The 23,833-nt window shown below is 47.6% G+C and overlaps 1 protein-coding gene across 1 annotated transcript in view; it reads left to right on the plus strand.

Moving 5' to 3' along the window:
- The first annotated feature begins 1,353 nt into the window (after positions 1-1,353).
- Positions 1,354-23,833, plus strand: part of LOC119977682 (tricarboxylate transport protein B, mitochondrial-like) — a 103,944-nt gene continuing 81,464 nt past the window's right edge. Inside the window, exon 1 of the mRNA XM_038818863.1 lies at positions 1,354-1,652. Within this exon, the coding sequence (XP_038674791.1) occupies positions 1,556-1,652 (97 nt within the window). The 5' untranslated portion in view covers positions 1,354-1,555. The remainder of the gene's footprint in view (positions 1,653-23,833) is intronic.

Genomic DNA, 23,833 nt, shown 5'->3' on the forward strand with positions numbered 1-23,833 from the left:
ATACACTTTGGGGTTCTCTAAATCCTGGCCCATAACACCTAGCAGATTAAGAAGTCTTACAACACCAGGTTAAAGTCCAACAGGTTTGGTTCTGTTGTAGGGAAAAATCCCTTGTGCCAGTGCATTCAAGAGGTTGAGTCTCGAGGCAAGGTTCAAAGTGGTTTTACTGTATTGACAAGTCCTGAAGTCCTTCAGGGAGACCCACGCAGCCAGCTCCTAACAATGGCTTGACAACGGTGATCTCCACGATATGCAGACGAGGTTCAATATTTATAGAGAGTACAAGCATTTGCAAGGTTTTGGCGGGCTTTTGCCGTTTTACATTTGAATAGTACAGATACATCCTGACTCGCAGATATCCTGATCTTCTGGCCATGGTGCCGTTTTAAGATGCAGCTTCAGGGCGGCACGGTGGCACAGTAATTAGCATTGCTGCCTGCGGCGCCGAGGACCCGGGTTCAAATCCCGGCCCTGGGTCACTGTCTGTAAGGAGTTTGCACATTCTCCCCGTGTCTGCGTGGGTTTCACCCCCACAACCCAAAGATGTGCAGGTTAGGTGGATTGGCCATGTTAAATTGCCCCTTAATTGGAAAAAATGAATTGGATATTCTAAATGTTTAAAAAAAAAAGAAGGAAGATGCAGCTTCGTGCTGTTGCTAGGCAGATTATAGATTCTCCAATATAGCCTTAAAAAATGTCCTACTTCATTTCAAACACTAGCTTTCGGAGCACTGCTCCTTCCTCAGGCTTGGAGGGCTGAAGGGCCTGTTCCTGTGCTGTACTTCTCTTTGTGCTATAGCTGAGCTCAGTCCTATCCTGGTGTGTGTGTTCTGTATTAGATGCTACACTGAGCTCAGTCCTGTACTGTCGCCATGATGTGGAGATGCCGGCGTTGGACTGGGATGAGTAGGAAGATCATGCATATAGACACTGACATTAAGTTTCTACAAAGAAGCAAGAAAGCAGACAACATTGTCTGGCATCTTTGACTGTCTATATATATATATGTATGTATGTTTCTGGAACATACCTCTTCATTCACCTGAGGAAGCAGCAGTGCTCCGAAAGCTAGTGTTTGAAACAAACATGTTGGACTTTAACCTGGTGTTGTAAGACTTCTTACTGTACTGTAGTGTGTGCTGTGCTGTATTAAATGCTACACTGTGCTTAGCCCTATACTGTAGTGTGTGCTGTGCTGTATTAAATGCTACACTGTGCTTAGCCCTATACTGTAGTGTGTGCTGTGCTGTATCAGAAGAGCTGTATTCTGCTGTGCCCTGGGCAATGTGCCAGATGGTGAGGATGTGACGCCAGATGAGGCGTTGAAGTCTCCGCCCTGCGCATGGAGCGGATCAGCGACACAAACACACCCCTCAGTCTCCAGAAACAGAGACCAGGAAACCCGCAGAGAGCAGGAGCTCGCCCCCCCTTCACTACTCTATATATCCTCCCCCCACTATCCCTGCTCACTGCCCCAAAGCAAGGTCAGCACCCTCCCCCCAGACAGCAGCCAGCGTCCAGCCCCAGCCTCTTGTGTCTGTAGAAGCAGCGAGTGATGTCTGAACACAGCCCGCTGCACACAGCCCGCTGCCTGGCTGCAGCCGCCGCTCCAGCCCCCAAGCTCACCCATCCTGGCAAAGCCATCCTGGCGGGTGAGTAAGACCGGGGGGGGGGGGTGGGATACAATTAATAATAATCGTCCTGTGAAAGGCATGTTGCTGAAGATTGTGTGTGGGGGACGGGAGATGACAGCAAACCAACAGGGTTAAACATTGCTGACTGCTCTCAGCGCTGTGTGGGCTGAGATACATGTCAGTCTGTGTGGTATCAGCCCATCCCAGTCACAAAGGGACAGAATCTCAGGCTGCCTTGTGTCTGTGACAAATTTTAGAAACCTCCCTGTGGCTGCTCTTTTGAAAAATATCCATTTATTTCTTCAAATATTGTGACTTTTAGCACTGTGCAGCTGGCAGTGTAATTGTTGGTGAGCTGGTGTTCCCAGGCTCCCAGTGATTTTATTTGAGCGAGCAGGAGATCTTTGCTTCTCTGTGAGAAACTTTATTACCCTGCACTTCTCCCTTTCCTCATCCCCCAATGCCCTTGCATTGTCTCCCCCTCCTTTTTCTATACTGCGGGGCTCCCTGCTCTGCCACCTCACCTAACATACAAACATATGGATTAGGAACAGGAGGAGGCCGCTCAGCCCCTCGAGCCTGCCGCACCATTCTATAAGATCATGGCTGTTCTGATCTAAACCTCACGACACATTCTCGCCTACCTCCGACAACCTTTCACCCCCTTGCTCGTCAAGAAGTAGCAACCTTTACCTTAAAAAAAAAAATCAAAGACTCTGCTCCCACCACCTTTTTTGAGGAAGATTCACTACCCTCTGAGAAGTATTTTCCTCCTCCCCCTCTTCCTCAATGGGGTGGCACAGTGGTTAGCACTGCTGCCTCACCGCGCCCGGGTCCCAGGTTCAATTCTGGTTTTGGGTCACTGTCTGTGCGGAGTCGGCACTTTCCTTCCGTGTCTGCGTGGGTTTCCACCAGGTGCTCCAGTTTCCTCCCACAGTCCAAAGACATGCAGGTTGGGTGGATTGGCCATGCTCAATTGCCCTTAGTGACCAAAAAAAGGTTAGATAGGGTTATTGGGTTACGGGGATAGGGTGGAAGTGAGGGTCGGTACAGACTTGAAGTCCTGTTCTAAATGGAGTACAGTAAGAAGTCTTGCAACATCCAGTTAGTCCAACAGGTTTGTTTGGAGTCACTAGCTTTCGGAGCGCAGCTCCTTCATCACCGATTCAAAACAAGTGATTCAAAACAAACCTGTTGAACTTTAACCTGGTGTAAGACTTCTTACTGTGCCCACCCCAGTCCAACACCGGCATCTCCACATCGAAAATGTGTGAAGATATGAATCAAACAGTTAGTGCTATGCATTTGCATTAATTCTTATCAGCTCTGGTGTAGCTCTGTATTAACGTATTCACCAGAGGTGAATACAAGTCCTACCATGGGAAACCGAACAGCCATGTAAGAGATGACAGTCAATAAAGCTCTGTTCTTTTAAACCTCTGTTCTCCCAAAACACAACTACAGTAGTAGTTTATGGCATTTTACTTTGGTTAAATGTGCTAAATAAATGCAAGTTATTGTGGGTATTTACTGGTAAACATGACTTGAGATTCCCAATCATGGTCAAGTTAATCTTAAGGTTACCTTAAACCTGCATAGAACACTGGTTAAGCCACAACTGGAGTATTGCATCTTCTGGGCATCACGTGTGAAGGCATTGGAGAGGATGCAGAAAAAAATCATGAGGATGTTTCTATGGACGAGGAACTTGCAGTTACACAGGGAGATTGGAAAAGTTGGAACTGTTAGCCTGAAGAGAAGTCTTTTTTTTTTTAAATAAATTTAAGAGTATCCAATTATCTTTTTCCAATTTGGCATTGCCAATCCACCTACCCTGCACATCTTTTTTTGGGTTATGGGGGTGAGACCCACATAGACACGGGGAAAATGTGCAAACTCAGTAATCCGGGGCTGGGATCCAACCTGGCTGCTAGGTGCTGAGACAGCAGTGCTAACCACTGCGCCACCACGCTGCCTGAAGAAGAGAACGCTGAGAGGAAATTTGAAGGGAGTCATTCACAATCTTGAGGGCAATGGACCTCCACAACCCAAAGATGCGCAGGGTAGATGGATTGACCAGGCTTAATAATAATAATCTTTATTAGTGTCACATGTAGGCTTACATTAACACTGCAATGAAGTTACTGTGAAAATCCCCTAGTCGCCACATTCTGGCGCCTGTTCGGGTACACTGAGGAAGAATTCAGAATGTCCAATTCACCTGACAGCACGTCTTTCGGGACTTGTGGGAGGAAACCGGAACACCCGGAGGAAACCCCCACAGACACTGGGAGAACGTGCAGACTCCGCACAGACAGTGACTGGAATCGGGAATCGAACCCGGGTCCCTGGTGCTGTGAAGTAACTGTGCTACCGTGCCGCCCCTTAATTGGAGGAAAATGTGAATTGGGTACTTATTTGTAATTGGTGGAAGGATCGGTAACAAGAGGATGTTGATTTAACGTAATTCGCAATACAAACAAAGGCCACATGGCTGTCCGGTGAAGATTCACAAGACTAATTCTCAGGGTAGCAAGACTGACATATGAAAGAGTGGATTGAAGGGCATGTACTCACTGGAGTTTTGAAAAATGTGAGCGGATCTCATAGAAACATATAAAATCCTGATGGGACTGGACAGGCTAGATGCAGGAAGAATGTTGGGGGCGTCCAGAACTAGGGGCCACAGCCTTCGACTAAGGGGTGTAAGCCATTCGGGACTGAGATGAAGAAGAACTTCTGAGTTGTGAACTTGTGGAATTCTTGACCCAGCTGTTGGGGCCTGTTTGTTGGATATATTCGTGAGTGAGCTGGACGTGGTCCTTGCAGCTAAAGGGATCAAGGGATATGGAGAGAAAGTGGGAGTGGGATACTGAATTTGCATTGACATTGAACAGTGATGCAGGTTCGAAGGGCTGGTGATCCACTCCTGGTCCTTGGTCCTATTTTCTATGTTTTTATGCTAAATGTTTACACACAGCGAATGGCTAGAATCTAGATTCCACTACCTGTGTGTGCTGGAGTCGGGTTCAATTGAGACATTCACGGGGCAATTGGATTATTATCTAAACAAAGGAACCATGTGCAGGTTTATCGGGAGGAGACGGGGCCTGGCACTTAGTTGAATTGCATCTTCAACGAGTTGTCACAGACATTTTTTTTTCTTTTTATAAATTTAGAGTACCCAATTCATTTTTTCCCAATTAAGGGGCAATTTAGCATGGCCAATCCACCTAGCTTGCACATCTTTGGGTTGTGGGGATGAAACCCACGCAAACACGGGGCGAATGTGCAAACTCCACACGGACAGTGACCCAGAGCCGGAATCGAACCTGGGACCTCGGCGCTGTGCGACTGCAGTGCTAACTCACTGCGCCACTGTGCTGCCCTTGAGTTGTCACAGACATGACCAGCTGAACCATATCTGTAAGATGGACTCTGAACCATAATTGGGACCAGAATCCTCAATCGATTCCAACCCAAGGATGCTGATGCTGTGACATTTTCCACCCCATCCTCCACCATATTGAAATCGAGTAACATAGCACATGGAGCAGATGATGGAGAAAAGATGCAAAACATTAAGACAAGCAGTGAAGAGTTGAGGCCAGGCTGAGCTGTAGGAGGACCAAAGAAAGAGGAGCCTTGAGCTCAAATGCTTCCAAAGATTTTGCTTTGTGTTCAGAGTTTAACAGTATTACTAAAGGGCAGCATGGTGGTTAGCATCAATGCTTCACAGCTCCAGGGTCCCAGGTTCGATTCCCGGCTGGGTCACTGTCTGTGCGGAGTCTGCACGTCCTCCCCGTGTGTGCGTGGGTTTCCTCTGGGTGCTCCGGTTTCCTCCCACAGTCCCAAGATGTGCGGGTTGGGTGGATTGGCCATGCTAAATTGCCCGTAGTGTCCTAATAGTAAGGTTAAGGGGGAGAGTTGTTGGGTTACGGGTATAGGGTGGATACGTGGATTTGAGTGGGGTGATCATTACTCGGCACAACATCGAGGGCCGAAGGGCCTGTTCTGTGCTGTACTGTTCTATGTTCTAAACCAGGTTATCTGATCATTTCCTATATTGTTGTTTGTGGGAGCTTGCTGCTCGCAAATTGCTGACATCTTTCCTACATTACTTCAAAAGCCTGTAATTGGCCGTAAAATGCAACACTCCACGCTGCACTGGAGCATGAACTCGAGAATGCTGCACTGGAGCATGAGCTCGAGAATGCTGAACTGGAGCCTGAGCTTGTGTTTTTGGAGTGGGAATTGAACCTTGGACTTGTGGTCGTAGCAGGCAATGTGGTGAACAGTCAAATGAAAGGTGGCTCTCCCCTGGAGGTGGACGTGGAGAGGATGTTTCCACTTGTAGGAAAAAAACTAGAACCAGAGGACACCATCTCAGACTAAAGGGACGTTCTTTTAAAACAGAGATGAGGAGGAATTTCTTCAGCCAGAGGGTGTTGAATCTGTGGAACTCTTTGCTGCAGAAGGCTGTGGAGGCCAAATCACTGAGTGCCTTTAAGACAGATAGATAGGTTCTTGATTAATAAGGGGATCCGGGGTTATGGGGAGAAGGCAGGAGAATGGGGATGAGATGAGAAAATATCAGCCATGATTGAACGGCGGAGCAGACTCGATGGGCCGAGTAGCCTAATTCTGCTCCTATGTCTTTGGTCCTAGGCTGGCATGTACCCTTCCTTAGATAAGGAGCTCAAAACTGTACAGTGTTCCATGTGTGGTCTCATCAAATCCTTGTATAATTGCAGCAAGACTTCCTTACTCTTATACTCCAACTCCCTAATTGCTGTACCTGTATGTTAACTTGTTGTTTCATGTACTCTACAAGGACTCCCAAATTTATCGGCATATCAGCATTTATTAGTTTCACTGTTTTTTGAAAAAAAATTGCTTTTCCGTTCGGCTGACTAGTCTAGATAATTTGACACTTCCTCTCGTTTACCCCTTTGCTGTTCAAATTGCTCCATGTCTGTTTACAGCCTCTTTGCGTCCTCCTCGCATCTTACTTTCCCGTCTAGCTTTTTATATCATCAGGCAGCTTGGATAGAAACCACTCTGCCCCTTCATTTAATTATTATTGATAAGAGCGTAAATAGCTGAGGCCCAGGCACTAATCCTTCAGGCCATCCCAAAGTGACCCTTTTATACCTATTCTGTTTTCTAGTCTGTCATCCTATTCCAGTATATTAACCACAATCTGCTGTCACAATCCCTTGTGTGGCGTTTATTGAATGCCTCCTGAAAATTCACGATATCTGCTCTGCTATTTATAGCCTCAAAAAATTCCAATGGACTTGTCAAACAGGATTCCCCTTTATTAAAACCCCTGTTGATTCTTCCTGATCAAAATGCTTTTCCAAGCACCCTGTTGCCGTATCTACTCCCCCACCCACCCAATATATTCTAGCGTTCTCACAGGGTGACGCTAGCGGACTAATATTTCAAGAGGCCAAGGCTAATGTTCTGGATCCATGGATTGAAGTCCCATCAGCTGTCATGGTGGAATTAAATTCAATTTATAAAACAAAAGTTCACCTCTGTAATGCTGCCCATGACGCTAACATCAATTGTTGTAAAAACCTGTCTGGTTTGTTTTGTGTTCTTTTTGAGAAAGAAATCTGTCTCTTTTACCTGATCTGGACTACATGTGGGCTCCAGACCCATAGAAATGTGGTTGACTCTTAAATGGTTTCTGAAATGGCCCACACAGTCCAAGGGTAGTTAGGAGTGGGAAGAAATGCTCTCCTGACCAGCGACATTTGTATCCCATGAAAAAATGTTTTAAAAATTCTTTACCCTTGTCGCTGAGGACCTGGGTTCGATCCCGGCCCCGGGTCTCTGTCCGTGTGGAGTTTCACATTCTCCCCATGTCTGTGTGGATCTCACCCCCCCGCAACCCAAAAAGGCGTGCAAGGTAGGTGGATTGGCCACGCTAAATAGAGGGGGGGAAAAAAAGAATTGGACACTTTTAATTTAAAAAAATAAATAAATCTTTACTGATGATGGAAGCCTAACTGTCCTCGAGTTCCCCGTTTCCCATCTCTCTGCTTCCTTAAACAGCTGGTTTTCTTTTGTACCTTCCAATGCACAGGGGCTGTTTTAGAATCTAGAACATTCAGGATAGAACATAGAACATAGAACAGTACAGCACAGAACAGGCCCTTCGGCCCTCAATGTTATGCCGAGCCATGATCACCCTACTCAAACCCACGTATCCACCCTATACCCGTAACCCAACAACCCCCCCTTATCCTTTACTTTTATTAGAACACTACGGGCAATTTAGCATGGCCAATCCATCTAACCCGCACATCTTTGGACTGTGGGAGGAAACCGGAGCACCCGGAGGAAACCCACGCACACAGGGGGAGGACGTGCAGACTCCACGCAGACAGTGACCCAGCCGGGAATCGAACCTGGGACCCTGGAGCTGTGAAGCATTTATGCTAACCACCATGCTACCCTGCTGCCAGGTGATACCATGCTACCCTGGGTAGCAGGGTAGAGAGATAGGATGATCCACTATCTCTGCAGTCACTTACTTTAAAACCCGAAGAGTATAGACCGTCAGCTCCAGCTTTATCAGCTTTTAGTTCTGTTCATTTCTTAGGTACTTGCTTCCCCACACTTTCCAAGTAAAAGTCCAACAGGTTTGTTTCAAACATGAGCTTTCGGAGCACTGCTCCTTCCTCGGGTGAATGGAGAGCTGTGTTCCAGAAACATTTATCTAGACAAAGTCAGAGATGCCAGACAATCGCATTCTAAGCATTGTCTGGCATCTCTGACTTTGTCGATATAAATGTTTCTGGAACATACCCCTCCATTCACCTGAGGAAGGAGCAGTGCTCCGAAAGCTCGTGTTTGAAACAAACCTGTTGGACTTTAACCTGGTGTTGTCAGACTTCTTACTGTGCTCACCCCAGTCCAACACCGGCATCTCCACATCACACTTTCCAATGCAAGGTTTGTTTAACATCACTGCCATTTCTTCATTCACCGTTATAATTTCTCCTGTCTCAACCTTGAAGGGATCCATGGTAACTTTTGCTAAACTCCTCCTTTTTACATACTTATAGAAGTTCTCACAATCTGTTTTTATATTTCTTGCTACTTTACCCACATTCTGTTTTCTCCCTCTTTAGCAATTTTTGGTCACACTTTATTGATTTTTAAACTCTCCCTATTCTCGGGCTCCTCCCCTTACCAAGAGGTTATTCATGAAGGGTCCGACTTGCCTGAGGTGAAAGCAGCCTATGGTCATCTGCGACTATGGTGACTCTATTCTTAGCTCCTACTCTTTTTGGCAATATTATACGCCTGTTCCTTTAATCTAACGCTGCCCATAACTTATTTGGTTAGCTATGACTTTACCACTTTTTCCATGGAGATTTTGTTCCTCAAGGGCTTGGATATGCATTCATAATTCTAAAATGTTAGCACTGCTGCCTCACCGCGCTGAGGACCCGGGTTCGATCCCGGCCCTGGTCACTGTCCGTGTGGAGTTTGCACATTCTCCCCGTGTCTGCGTGGGTCTCACCCCCACAACCCAAAAGTTGTGAAGGTTGGGTGGATTGGCCATGCTAAATTGTCCCTTAATTGGAAATTCTTTTTTTTAATCCTAGTTTTGGACTTGACCACATCTCTATATATTATGCTCACCGTTCCCCAAAAGATCCTTGACTGTATGAGTACTAATGAACGGTGTCTTGCTAGATCTAAAATAGCCTGTTCCCTAATTGGTTGATTGACCTACTGCTCCTTAACACTATCTTCAATGTATTCCATGAACTCGTCCTCCGAACGAGCAGCAATTTGGTTTCCCCAATCCAAATGAAGATTAATGTCTCCCAGGATTATTGAATTATCCTTGGTATAATTACGTATTCCTAGTTTTACTGATATACTTTGTCCAACACTCGTATTATTGTTCAGGGGCCTATAAATTACTCCCATCCGTGTTTTCTGTCCCTTCTTATCTCTTAGACCCACACAACTGATTCTCCACCTTGATGTTTTAGGCCCAGATCCTTTCTCTTTGTAGCTTTTATATCTTTCTTTATTAACAGGGCCGCCCCATTCCATGTTCATGTTGTTTATCTTTACAAAACAAAACAATGCTTTAGAGAGGGTGCAGAGGAGGTTCACCAGGATGTTGCCTGGTATGGAGGGTGCTAGCTATGAAGAAAGGTCGAGTAGATTAGGACTGTTTTCATTGGAAAGACGGAGGTTGAGGGGAGACCTGATTGAGGTCTGCAAAATTGAGAGGTATGGACAGGGTGGATAGCAACAAGCTTTTTCCAAGAGTGGGGGTGTCAATTACAAGGGGTCACGATTTCAAGGTGAGAGGGGAAAGGTTTAAGGGAGATGTGCGTGGAATGTTTTTACGCAGAGGGTGGTGGGTGCCTGGAATGCTTTGCCAGCGGAGGTGGTAGAGGCGGGTACGATAGCATCATTTAAGATGCATCTGGACAGATACATGAACGGGTGGGGAACAGAGAGAAGTAGACCTTGGAAAATAGGCAACAGGTTTAGGTAAAGGATCTGGATCGGCGCAGGCTGGGAGGGCCGAAGGGCCTGTTCCTGTGCTGTAATTTTCTTTGTTCTTTGTAATCATGTACCTTGGAATATTTAGTTCTCAATTTTGGTCCTCTGCAGCAATGTCTCAGTAATGACGACTAGATCCAACCCATTTATCTTTATTTGTACCATTAATTTGTCTATCTTCTTAACAAAATGTTTCATGCATTCAGATGTTGCTGCCTTTAATTTTAAATTTGACTACTTTTTCCTGATGCGGCCTTGGTTGGTAATCCCATCACGCTGTTAATAATCTGTCTCATCCTGACTCCGTCTGCTTGATTTTCCTCCACAATCTTTGACTTTTGAAAAATGAAATGAAAATCGCTTATTGTCACGAGTAGGCTTCAAATGAAGTTACCGTGAAAAGCCCCTAGTCGCCACATTCCAGCGCCTGTTCGGGGAGACTGGTACGGGAATTGAACCGTGCTGCTGGCCTGTCTTGGTCTGCTTTCAAAGCCAGCGATTTGGCCCTGTGCTAAACCAGCCCCTTTTCTTATTAGACTTGTCATTTTCCACTTGCTTTACCTCCTTCCATATTAGTTTAAAGCCTTACCGACCATCCTAGAAAGTGTTTAATTTAACAGGTCACTGATCCCAGCCTGAGTTTAAGTGGAGTCTGTCCCAGTGGAGCGGGCTCCCTCTTTCACCAGCACTGATGCCTCTTGTTGGTTGCCACACCATTCTTTTCAACCACCCATTTAAAACTCCATTTGTCTCTATGCTCATTTGTGCGTAGCTCAGGTAGTAGAGATGATCATTTTGAGGTTCAGCTTTTTAGTTAGTACCTAGCTCCACAATCTCCCCCAGCAAATCATCAGTCCTAATCCTCCCAGTGTCATCAGTTCCTGCGTTGACCACAACGTTTCCCCCCCTCTTTCCCCACCCCCACTTGTTCAAGTTCTGCTTTCAAGGATGACCGACTATTTTCTTTTCCTTCTTGCACTCTGCCCTCCTGCTTGGGCTCCAGGATAAACTGGCATCCCTTTACTGGGCAGTCATCCAGTTGACAGGCCTAATATGCAGGGGCTGAGTTCAAATCCCACCAGAGCATCTGGGAGAATTTATGTTCAATTAATTAAATAAATCTGGGTTTAAAAAGCTAGCATCTGCAATGGTGACCAAAATTGTCATGAAAACCTATCCAGTTTGCTTTAGGGAAGGAAATCTGCCGCCCTGACTTGGTGTGGCCTACATCTGACTGCAGATCCACAATACTGTAATGTGGTTGACTCCCAGCTGCCCTGCAAATTGGCCTCGTAAGGAGCCACTCAGTTGTCAAGAGAGTGAGTGCTCGCTACCACCCCTTCAAGGGCAATTAGGGAAGGACTGCAAATGCTGGTCGTGCCAATGATGTTCCACATCCGGGGCGGAATTCACCCGTACCCGGTGGGGCAGGGGGTCCCGGCGGGACGGAGTGGCGTGAGCCACTCCGGCGTCTGGCCGCCCCAAAGGTGCGCTGGGGCCGAAGGGACTCAGCCGGCCGGCGCGGGAGCGTCAACGGCTGCTGACATCATCCCCGTGCATGCGCAGGGGGGGGGGTTCACCTACGCGTTGGCCATGGCGGAGGCTGACATGGCCGGCGCGTAGGATAAGAGAGCCCCCACGGCACAGACCCTCCCGCGGATCGGTGAGCCCCGATCGCGGGCCAGGCCACTGTGGGGGCGCCCCCCCCCCCCCCCCCCCCCCAGGAGCCCGTCCACACTGCCAGGCCCTGCCAGAAAGGGACCTAGTCCAATTTATGTTGTCGGGACTGGCATAGAACCAGCGGGACTTTGGCCCATCGAGGGCCGGAGAATCGCTTGGGGGGGGGGGCGCCGACTGGCACGTTCCCGCCCCTGCCGATTCTCCGGTGATGGGTGCAGGAATCATGCCACCCCCCCCCCCCCCCCCCCCCGCCGATTCTCTGGTGATGGGTGCAGGAATCATGCCCCCCCCCCCCCCCCCCCCCGCCGATTCTCCGACCCGGCGGTGGGTCGGTGAATCCCTCCCCCTATGTGAGTGAATGGGAGGGGGGAATAAATTGGGTCGAGTGGTCTCTTTCAGTGCTGAAGACTCCAAATAAACTCTGTCGCCCTCATCTCGTGGCAACTGTCCAAATGAGATGATTGAAACCAGGATCGCATTGTGTGTGACATTCCTCATTGAAGTAGGATTCCCATTGTTCCATGGCGGGGGTACGGGATGTATTCCAACATTCCAGAAAGTATTCCTGGAGCAAGGCAGTGATAGATTTAGGCCCTTGATTTTCCGACATTACTTTTGTTGGGAACGCGGGTGTTCAACTTGTATCACATTGTACGCCACAGCTGATGTGAATGGCGGGCCAGGATGTGGAGATGCCGGCGTTGGACTGGGGTGGGCACAGTAAGAAGTCTGACAACACGAGGTTAAAGTCCAACAGGTTTGTTTCAAACACTAGCTTTCGGAGCACTGCTGAGGAAGGAGCAGTGCTCCAAAAGCTCATGTTTCAAACAAACCTGTTGGGACTTTAACCTGGTGATATCATAGATTATCATAGAATTTACAGTGCAGAAGGAGGCCATTCGGCCCATCAAGTCTGCACCGGCTCCTGAAAAGAGCCCCCTACCCAAGGTTAACACCGCCACCCTATCCCCATAACCCAGTAACCCCACCCAACATGAGGGCAATTTTGGACACTAAGGGCAATTTATCATAGCCAATCCACCTAACCTGCACATCTTTGGACTGTGGGAGGAAACCGGAGCAGCCGGAGGAAACCCACGCACACACTGGGAGGATGTGCAGACTCCGCACAGACAGTGACCCAAGCCGGAATCGAACCTGGGACCCTGGAGCTGTGAAGCGATTGTGCTAACTACAATGCTACCGTGCTGCCCTTTTTCGCTTTAGAATTTACAGTGCAGAAGGAGGCCATTCGGCCCATCGAGTCTGCACCGGTTCCTGGAAAGAGCACCCTACCCAAGGTTAACACCTCCACCCTATCCCCGTAACCCAGTAACCCCACCCAACACTAAGGGCAATTTTGGACACTAAGGGCAATTTATCATGGCCAATCCACCTAACCTGCACATCTTTGGACTCCTTACTGTCAATAGAGGGATAAGGATCCCGGAAGTGTAGAAGATTTTAGTTTAGATGGGCAGCATGGTCGGTGCAGGCTTGGAGGGCCGAAGGGCCTGTTCCTGTGCTGTACTTTTTGTTCTTCGTGTGAACAGTATAAATTGAGTTTTTTTGACGACAGTAATGTTCTAATGTGATCATGTAGCATGAGTGAAACCTAAAGGTGACGATTAGAAAGGCCTGGCAACATTACCACTGGGATTTCTCTTTCCCAGTTGGCATTACTGTCAAAATACAATTATAGAAACAGCTGGCTCGTGTTTCCATAGAGCTTGTCAAAAGCTCTGGAGTTCCCAAGGTAGCTCACAGCCAGTGAAGTACATTGCCAAGCCAGGTCAAGGGAGGTAAGGTTTGGGGAGATAGCTGAAACATTTGGCAAAGAGTTGTCTTTATAGAGAATTTTCAAAGAGGTGGGTGCAATTTCACAAAGCATTGAACGGTGCCAGTGCCAATTGCGGAAGCGATTGTGGCAGTTTGGCAAATAGGGCCATTGAATACAAAAACGAGGAACTCGTGCAAATCACTGGATAGGCCTGAGCTGGAAGATTGTCTATAAATCTGGGCAACATGTTAGGAAAGATGTCAAGACCTTTGGAGAAGGTGCAGAGGAGATTCACCCAGATGATACTAGAGATGAGAGATGCAGAAGAGAAAATTAGAGAAGAGAGGGAAAAGAGGTGTATAAAAAGAATAAAGGACAATAAGAAGTCGGTAACCAGTGGTCAATAGATTTAAGCAATTGGCAAAAGAACTGGGAGATAAATGAGGAGAAACATTTGCAAGTTTGTTAAGATCTAGAATGCGCTATCATGGCACTGTCAGTCGCACTCCCACCTCGGAGTTAGGGGGTCAAGTCCCACTTCAGGACTTGGGGGTACAAAAATCTAGACCCTCCTCCCTGCAAGGGGGGAGCAATCCGATTCCTCAGGCACTTTCTTTTTATTTATTTTTCCCAATTAAGGGGCAATTTAGCGTGGCCAATTCGTCTAGCCTGCACATCTTTGGGTTGTAGGATTAGACCCACGCAGACACGGGGAGAACTTGCAAACTCCACACGGACAGTGCACCGGGGCAGGGATCGAACCACTGTCGCCTTCCTAGGCATTTCTAAAAGACCATTGCACATGTAAATTAGTCATGTTCAAGTACAGGGTATGGGGCTAAATTGGACAACTCCTTCAAGGAGCTTTCACATACATGATGGACTGAATTACTTTCATCATGTAATATATTTTTCAACGTCTCCATGACCTTGCCCTTCCCTGTCTCTGTAATCACCTCCAGCCCTGCAATTGCGATCCAATAATTCTGGCCTCTTGTGTACTCCTGAGTTTTATTTTCTCAATCATTGGTGGCTGTGTCTGCAGCTGTCTGGACCCTTAAGCTCTGGAACTCCCTCCTTAAACCCTCTCCTCCCTCTCTCTGTCTCCACCTTCAAGAATCTCCTTAAAACCTACCACCTTAGCCAGGTTATCATGTGGGTGCACATCAATATCATTTGATGTTTGTAGGTTCTGCCTTTGGGGCATTTGACTATGTTGAAGATGTGATGGAAATACAATTCTTTGTTAGGTGCAATAACCTAATGACCTTTAACCTTTACACTCCAAGATAAAAGAACAACCGCATTAACCTTGGGTATGGGAGGGTTGCCAGTCCTCGTTAACAGCCCAGCTTTAGTCAGTGCTAGCAGGATGAGGAAAGAATACTTAGAAGAAACAGAAAACGCCCAATGCGTACCTAATCAGTCAAAGATTCCAGGAAGAAAACCACCTTCCTGTACGTAGCAGTGAAGCAAGTTGAAAGAACAGACAGATGTCAGGTTAATAGTTCTACCAAACCTGCATTTCTGGTTTCTTCACCAACTTCGTGACTGTTATTATTTACTGCATTCTCGAGAATGCGGATGAATATGGGAGGGTGAGGAATTCAACAAAGATCAAAGAAAAGCACAGCACAGAAACGGGCCCTTCAGCCCTCCAAGCCTGTGCTGACCATGCTGCCCGTCTAAACCAAAATCTTCTACACTTCCGGGGTCCGTATCCCTCTATTCCCATCCTGTTCATGTATTTGTCAAATTCCTATCATGTCTGCCCATTATTGGAATGGAAAATCTGAGCCTCTCTCCTGAACGCACTGCTTCAGACAAACACAGGGGGGAGAGTGGAGATTCGGCTTCATTGGGGATTCTCATCGGTCGCACCTAAGACGGATTGATAAAGTAACTGTAGACCCAATGTTCCCCCTTATGGGGCAATCTAGAACGAGAGATCACAGATACAGGTTGAGAGACGGTAGATTTAGAACTGAGATGAGGAGGAACTACTTCTTGCAGAGGGAGGTGAATTTGTGGAACCCGCTGCCCCATAGTGCGGTGGAGTCTGGATCATTAAATGGTTTCAAGAAGGCGATAGATATACTTTTGATTTAAAAAAACATGGATGAAAGGGATATGGGGAACGGGTGGGGAGGTGGATCAGCCATGATCTGAATGAATGGCGGAGCAGGCTCGGAGGGCTGAATTGTCTACTTCTGCTCCCAAGTCCCATGTTCCTATGTTATTTAGTCTCTTTTTCATCCAGATTCACAGCATGGGTAAATCGGGATGGGCAATAAATGCTAGTCTAGCCAGCGATACCCCCGTCCAATAAACAAATGCTGTAGCAGTTTGCAGACCTGAAAAGTTAACTCTGTTTCTCTCTGATCCTGCCAGACCTGCTGAGCGTTTCCAACATTTTTGTTTCGATGGAAAATTGTGCAAAGTCTGTTCCAGTGCTTCGAGTAGGCAATTTGCCACCACCCCAAGGGACTCGGGATGGATAATTAATGCTGGACTTTGCCAGCAAAACGCACATCCCGTGGATGATTGTTATTTCCCTAAATAAAAGAGCAGAATGTACACATCCTGTTGGAGAACCTGAGATTTTACAGCCCTGACCTCTTGGCATTTACACAACTCGACTCTCCGTGGTAGTTTGCCCACTCACATGTCGGAGTTTACAGTGGACAACTCCAACCTGGCTTAACATAAGAAGCAGGGATAGGCCATTCAGCCCCTCGAGCTTGCGGCATCCATAGAACCATAGAAACCTTACAGTGCAGAAGGAGACCATTCAGCCCATCAAGTCTGCATGGACCCTCTGAAAGAGCACCCTACTCACGCCCCTGCCCCGTAACCCCATCTAACCATTCAGTAAAATCATATGAAATCTTTTACATTAACCCATCTCTCCTGCTTACCCCAATTTTTGTGTTCTGTGCGTGCAAGCGTGCAGAACGTTATATACCGATTGCTGACACTAGAGTGACTGTACTGGTAGCCTGCTTGGTGAGACTGTGGTGTAGTGGGATTGTCACAGGACTAGTAATCCAGAGATCCATGTCATGCTCTGGGGATGTGGGATCGAATCCCATCACGGCAGATGGTGAAATTTAAACTCAATAAAAATCTGAAATTAAAAATGTCTATTGATGACCATGAAACCATTGTTGATTGCCGTAAAAACCTATCTGGTTAACTTGCCCTTTAGGGAAGGAAATCTGCTGTCCACACCTGCTCTGGCTTATATGTGACTCCAAAGCCACAGCAATGTGGTTGACTCACCACTCGGTTCAAGGGCAATTAGGGGCGGGCAACAAATGCTGGCCATGCCTACGGAGCCATGTCCCATGACAGAATAAAGAAAACGGCAGTAGATAAGCATACTCCACCACTGAATGAGAAGGTTCTGGGGTCAGATTATGTTTGAGCACAACAATTAAGGCTGACACTCCAGTGCAGCACCGAGGGGGCACTGCACTGCCATGGGTGCCATCTTCCAGATGGGGCATTAAACCTCGGCCCCATCTGCCTGCAAGGGCGGATCAAAATATCCCATGGCGTGGGTGAGGAGTTATTCCTGTTGTCCAGGCCAGTGTCTGTGCCTCAATCAACATTACAGAAACCGATTATCTGATCATTGTCACAGTGACATTTGTGGCATCTTGCTTTCTGCAATTGGACGTCACATTTCCAACATGACGACAGTGACTACACCGACCGTGAAGCACATCATTGGCTGTGAAGCACTGTGAGATGTCTGGTTGTCGTGAAAAGCACCATATACCAGCCATTGCTAAACTCGGGGGCGCGACCCGCGAGTGGGTCACGGGCAGGTGTCGGGAGGGTCGCGGTGCCTTCAGTTGCAACGCTCCCGATCGCGCAAATCCGCACGCAACAGCCGCAGCAGCCGGCTTTTAATAACGCCGGCTGCGAGCGGCCTTCAAAATGGCCAGGAACAGATTAAAAATTTTGGCCGCACTGCACATGCGTGCCTGACCATCGGTGCGTATGCGCATGTGCACCGATTATCGGGCACACAGGCACAGTGCGCCGGCATTTTTTTTTATATGGTCGCAGCCTCTTTCTTTTTAAGTTCATGGGGCCAAAGGGACCCAAAACCATTTCCTCCATTTTTGTCAGCAACAAACAAGGTAAGAGAAAATGGTGGGTCGTGATAGTCGGCCGACGTGGGTCGCGAAGGTCGGCCGGCGTGGGTCGCGAAGGTCGGCCGGCGTGGGTCGCAAAGGTCGGCCGGCGTGGGTCGCAAAGGTCGGCCGGCGTGGGTCGCAACGGTCGGCCGGATTGGATCCCGCAGGTTGGCCGGGTTGGATCCCGCAGGTTGGCCAGTTGGTATAAATGGGTCCCCGAATGGGCCTCTCCTTCGATAGCTCAGCTGGTAGAGTGGAGGACTTAGTGGATGATTAAAAATGGGTCCCTGGAAAAAAAGTTTGAAAAACACTGCCATATACAGTTTCTAAAAAAATAATGTCATGAGATGTGTACGTTGCTGGCTTAGCCATCGTTTATTATCCATATAAATGAAGATCTTTCTTTTACAACTGTCCAACTCTTTAGTACGATGCACACAGGCAATGACTCATGTCCGACAGTTGAGGCACAGCTTCAGTATCTTGATGTCAGTGGGCCTTCGACATTGACATCTGATTACATTAACAAGCTTTTATGCGTCAAGAGCTTTTTGCATCAGTGCTTAATCTGCAACAAGCTCTTCAGACTGCAGCTAATGGATTTGATGCTGCAGGGTATTGTCCATTAGAAGATAGAAGATGACCCGAGATGTGGAGTGTAATATCCTGACAGACGAGCGACCACCAGGTAGATTAACTAACGAACGGTTTATTAAAGTATACAGTGGGTGAGATAACAGCTGCCATGTTCCAAACTCCTGACTAACTGGGAATCCCCCGCTCCACCCCCATGGTTTGTGCGCTCTCGTCCATTGGCCTATCGGGCAAAATGACCCTCTGGGAACTTGCCCCATAAATGGGAATGCTACCACTTCCCTCCCCCCCCCCCCCCCACCAAGTTCCTTTTAAAAAAAATTAATTTAGAGTACCCAATTATTTTTTTTTTCCCAATTAAGGGACAATTTAGCGTGGCCAATCCACCTACCCTGCACATCTTTGGGTTATGGGGGTGAGACCCACGCAGACACGTGGAGAACTTGCAAATTCCACATGGACAGTGACCCGGGACCGGAATCGAACCCGGGTCCTCGGCGCCGTGAGGCAGCAGTGCTAACCAATGTGCCACCGTGCCACCCTCACTTTCCTGACTAACATTCTTCAATTAACAAAGGAACTATTTACAAGAATACACAACAAGTGGCTCCCAAAACAGTCTTTCATAAGGTAAGTCGGTCAGAGGACTTCATAATCCTTTGAGAACGGTTCTATTCACTAACAGGTGCTTCAGCAGTAGAGGTCACTTTGGTTTGAACCCCAGTGAGTTGACTCGATTTGCGAAGATGCATCCTTGCTGGTAGTTTCCTCAGTTCCTCCCGGAACATTACTGGGTTCGTCCTCGGCGTAGCTTGCTGCGGCATTGCTGTCATCCGTAGCTGTATCACTGACAAGCTCATTAGGCCCATGTTATCCCACTGGTACTGTGTGTGGAGTTAGCCTCCTGCTAATTGAGCGTGTAAACCTGCAATTGTTGGTGTGGAGCACTAGTCAAGTTTGGCTGCCTGATTCACAGTTAGTTTGTAGACCTCGCACATTCTAATGATTCCATCAGGCTTCACCACTGGCACGATTGGAGTCGCCCACTCGGAGGACTGCTCCCCCCCCCCCCCCCCCCCCCTCCAGCCATGCCAAATTGACCCTTAATTGGAAAAAATAATTGGGTTCTCTTAAATTTATTTTTAAAAAGAAAAAAAAAACTTTTCTTCAGGCAAACAGTTCCAACTTTTCCAATCTACCTATGTAACTGCAAGTTCCTCATCTATAGAAACATCCGCGTGATTTTTTTTCTGCTTCCTGTCCAATGCCTTCACACGTAATGCCCAGAAGATGCAGTACTCCAGTTGTGGCTTAACCAGTGTTCTGGCTAAGGTAACCTTAAGATTAAACATGTCTTGAGATTCCTAATCATGGTCAAGTTGCCAGTTAATACCCACAATAACTTGCATTTATTTAGCACATTTAACCAAGTAAAATGCCGCAAACTACCAGTTGTGTTTTGGAGGTGTGATACTGGGGAGAATGGAGGTTTAAAAGAACAGAGCTTTATTAACAGTGTGTATCTCTTACATGGCCGTTCTGTTTCCCATGGTAGGACTTGTATTCACTACAGAGCTGATAAGAATTAACGCAAATACATAGCACTAACTGTTTGATTCATATCTTCACACACACTTACTTTCAATGTGGAGCTGCCGGCGTTGGCCTGGGGTTGGCACAGTACCAAGTCTTACAACACCAGGTTAAAGTCCAACAGGTTTGTTTCGAATCACTGGCTTTCGATGACGAAGGAGCTGTGCTCCGAAAGTTAGTGACGTCAAACAAACCTGTTGGACTTTAACCTGGTGCCGCAAGAAGTCTTACTGTGCCCACCCCAGTCCAGCATTGGCATCTCCACCTCAGGATTATTAAAGCTTCCCCTGTATAGATGATCTGCCCAGCCAACGTGTTTCTTAGCTTCAGGGGGTGGGCCCCACCTTGTAGATAATGAAACGTGGGGCACGCTACCTCATGCAGATTGCAGCTTCATCTCCAGAATTTCTCAATGAACCTGTGCAGTAGGTTTCCAAGCCATGATAACTTTATTTCTTCCACTTCAGTTGAGCTGTTGGGCGATGGAAACTGATATCTGATGTATTTTAAGAGCACAGGAAGCTAATCTTGTGCCATCGGGCAGTGTTGTTTTCGGTATTTATTGCGGTGGACTAGCTTGTCCTGGTGTGTTGGCCTCTCTGAGACTGGGGCTGGTTGTTCTCCCATTTGACTGATGCACCTGGGCCTTCTGCAATGGACTGGCAGATCAACTGTAACAAACTCAAACTGCAACTCACCAAGGCTTGTCCCACAGCGCCTTCCAAACGAGTGACCTCCACCATCTGGAAGGACAAAGGCAGCAGGTACCTGGGAAGACCACCATTGGAAAGTTCACCTCCAGATCACCCACTATCCTGACCGCAAGAAACTTCAGAGAGTCGTGAAGACCGCCCAGTCCATCACACGTACCCGCCTCCCATCCATTGACTCCATCTACACCTCCCATCCATTGACTCCATCTACACCTCCCATCCAGTGACTCCATCTACACCTCCCGCTGCCTGGGGAAAGCGAGCAGCATAATCAAAGACCCCTCCCACCCGGTTTACTGACTCTTCCAACTTCATCCATCGGGCAGGAGATACAGAAAGTCTGAGAACACGCACGAACAGACTCAAAAACAGCTTCTTCCCCACTGTTACCAGACTCCTAAACGACACCCTTTATAAACTGATCTGATTAATACTACACTCCTGTATGCCCCACCTGATGCCGGTGTCTATGTATTTACATTGTGTACCTTGTGTTGCCCTATTACATATTTTCTTTTCGTGTGCTAATAAATCTGTTTGAGCTGCTCGCAGAAAAATGCTTTTCACTGTACCTCGGTACGCGTGACATTAAACAAATCCAATACAACCTGGAAATATATCGCTGTTCCTTCAATGTCGCTGGGTCAAAATCCTGGCACTCCCTCCCTAACAGCACTCTGGATGCACTTACACCAAAGGGACTGGCACGGTGGGGCACCCACCTCACAGGGACTGGCACGGTGAGGCACCCACATCACAGGGATTGGCACGGTGGGTGCACCCACCTCACAGGGATTGGCACGGTGGGTGCACCCACCTCACAGGGACTGGCACGGTGAGGCACCCACATCACAGGGACTGGCACGGTGGGTGCACCCACCTCACAGGGATTGGCACGGTGGGTGCACCCACCTCACAGGGACTGGCACGGTGAGGCACCCACATCACAGGGACTGGCACGGTGAGGCACCCACCTCACAGGGATTGGCACGGTGGGTGCACCCACATCACAGGGACTGGCACGGTGGGTGCACCCACCTCACAGTGATTGGCACAGTGGGGCACCCACCTCACGGACTACAGCAGTTTCGGAAGATAGCTCACTGCCACCTTGTCAAGGGCAGTTATGGGCAATAAGTACAGGCCCAGCGAGTGACACCCACATCCCTTGAATGAATATTAAAAAACTGGAAGCCAAGTTTGGTTGTGACACTAGCGGTGACTCCTTAAATTCAGAAACACATCAGTCAGCAGACAAGGAGAGTGACTAGTTTTAATTTTTATTATCTGCCCTCTTGCCCCTGAGTCAGAAGAACGCGGCTTTAACTCCCGCTTTCCGATGCTGGGACCTGTAATCCAAGCTGAGTCTGTCAGAGCTGCACTGAGGGAGTGCAGCTCTATCAGGAGCGCCGTCATTCAGCTGAAACCTTGCCCGCTTCCTCAGGCGGAACACAGCGATTCCCTGACACAATTTCATTGCGGAGCAGGGGAGGTATCTCCGGTTTGCTGGCCAATATACACCTCTTAACTAACATCACTGAAGCAGATTATCTGGTCATTTATTGGAGTGGTGTTTGTGGGAGCTTGCTGTGCAATAACTTTACCGCCATGTTTCCGACATTGTAACATACATAGAAGATAGGAGCAGGCCATTCAGCCCTTCAAGCCTGCTCCGCCATTCATTAGGACCATAGCTGATCATCAAGTTCAAAACCCTGATCCCACCTTCCCCCCCCCCCCCCCCCCCCCCAATATCCTTTAGTCCCAAGAGCCATATTGAATTCCTCCTCGGAATTACTAACAGCAGCTCAGAATGTCCGTCATTGGCTGTGAGTTGCTTTGGGCTGTTTGGGTTGTGAAAGGTGCTACACAAATGCAGGACTTTGTGACTAACAGAGCTGAACTTGGACTTCCTCTTCTCCAATTTTTATTGCTCACTCACTGAACTCAATCTAAATGCAAATTCTTCTTTTATTTCTTTGTCTCAAAGTGCTGACCAGCATTTATTTCGAAATCAACATCACTGATAACTGATTATCTGGTCAGTAATCACATTGCTCACGCTCGGTTTCCTGACCTCACTTTCTTGTGGTTTCATTGACAATGGGGCGCTTTGGGGGTGCTGCAGAAATGCAACCTGTATCTTTCTTCTCTCTCTAGCTCACAGGCTCTGTAATACTGCGTCCCTCCATTACCGCACTCACAGCACGGAGCACGGAGTCACAAATGAAGGCCTCTTACCCTGAATTACCGTGTCCCATACCACTGACCCTGACTGCAAATCCACGCTGCATCAGCCCTGCTGGGACCACAACTTTCTCAATATACATAAACCATCTGGAAGAAGGAACTGAAGGCCCTGTTGCTAAATTTGCAAATGATACAAAGATCTGTAGAGGGTCAGGTAGTATTGACAGTATTGAGGGTCAGGTAGTATTATGGGGCTGTTTAGCACACTGGGCTAAATCGCTGGCTTTTAAAGCAGACCAAGGCAGGCCAGCAGCACGGTTCAATTCCCGTAACAGCCTCCCCGAACAGGTGTCGGAATGTGGCGACTAGGGGCTTTTCACAGTAACTTCATTTGAAGCCTACTTGTGACAATAAGCGATTTTCATTTCATTTGAGGAAGCAAGGGGGGCTGCAGAAGGATTTGGACAGGTTAGGAGAGTGGGCAATGAAGTGGTAAATGAAATACAATGTGGAAAAGTGTGAGGTTATGCACTTTGGAAGGAGGAATTTAGGCATAGACTATTTTCTAAATGAGGAAATGCTTCGGAAAGCAGAAGTACAAAGGGATTTAGGTGTCCTTGTTCATGATTCTCTTAAGGTTAATGTGCAGGTTCAGACGGCAGTTAAGAAGGCAAATGCAATGTTAGCATTCACGTCAAGAGGGCTAAAATACAAGACCAGGGATGTACTTCTGAGGCTGTATAAGGCTCTGGTCAGACCCCATTTGGAGTATTGTGAGCAGTTTTGGGCCCCTTATCTAAGGAAGGATGTGCTGGCTTTGGAAAGGGTCCAGAGGAGGTTCACAAGAATGATCCCTGGAATGAAGAACTTGTCGTATGAGGAACAGTTGAGAACTCTGTGTCTGTGCTCGTTGGAGTTTAGAAGGATGAGGGGGGATCTTATTGAAACTTA

Source organism: Scyliorhinus canicula, chromosome 1 (genome assembly GCF_902713615.1).
Source record: "Scyliorhinus canicula chromosome 1, sScyCan1.1, whole genome shotgun sequence".
NCBI lineage: Eukaryota > Metazoa > Chordata > Chondrichthyes > Carcharhiniformes > Scyliorhinidae > Scyliorhinus > Scyliorhinus canicula.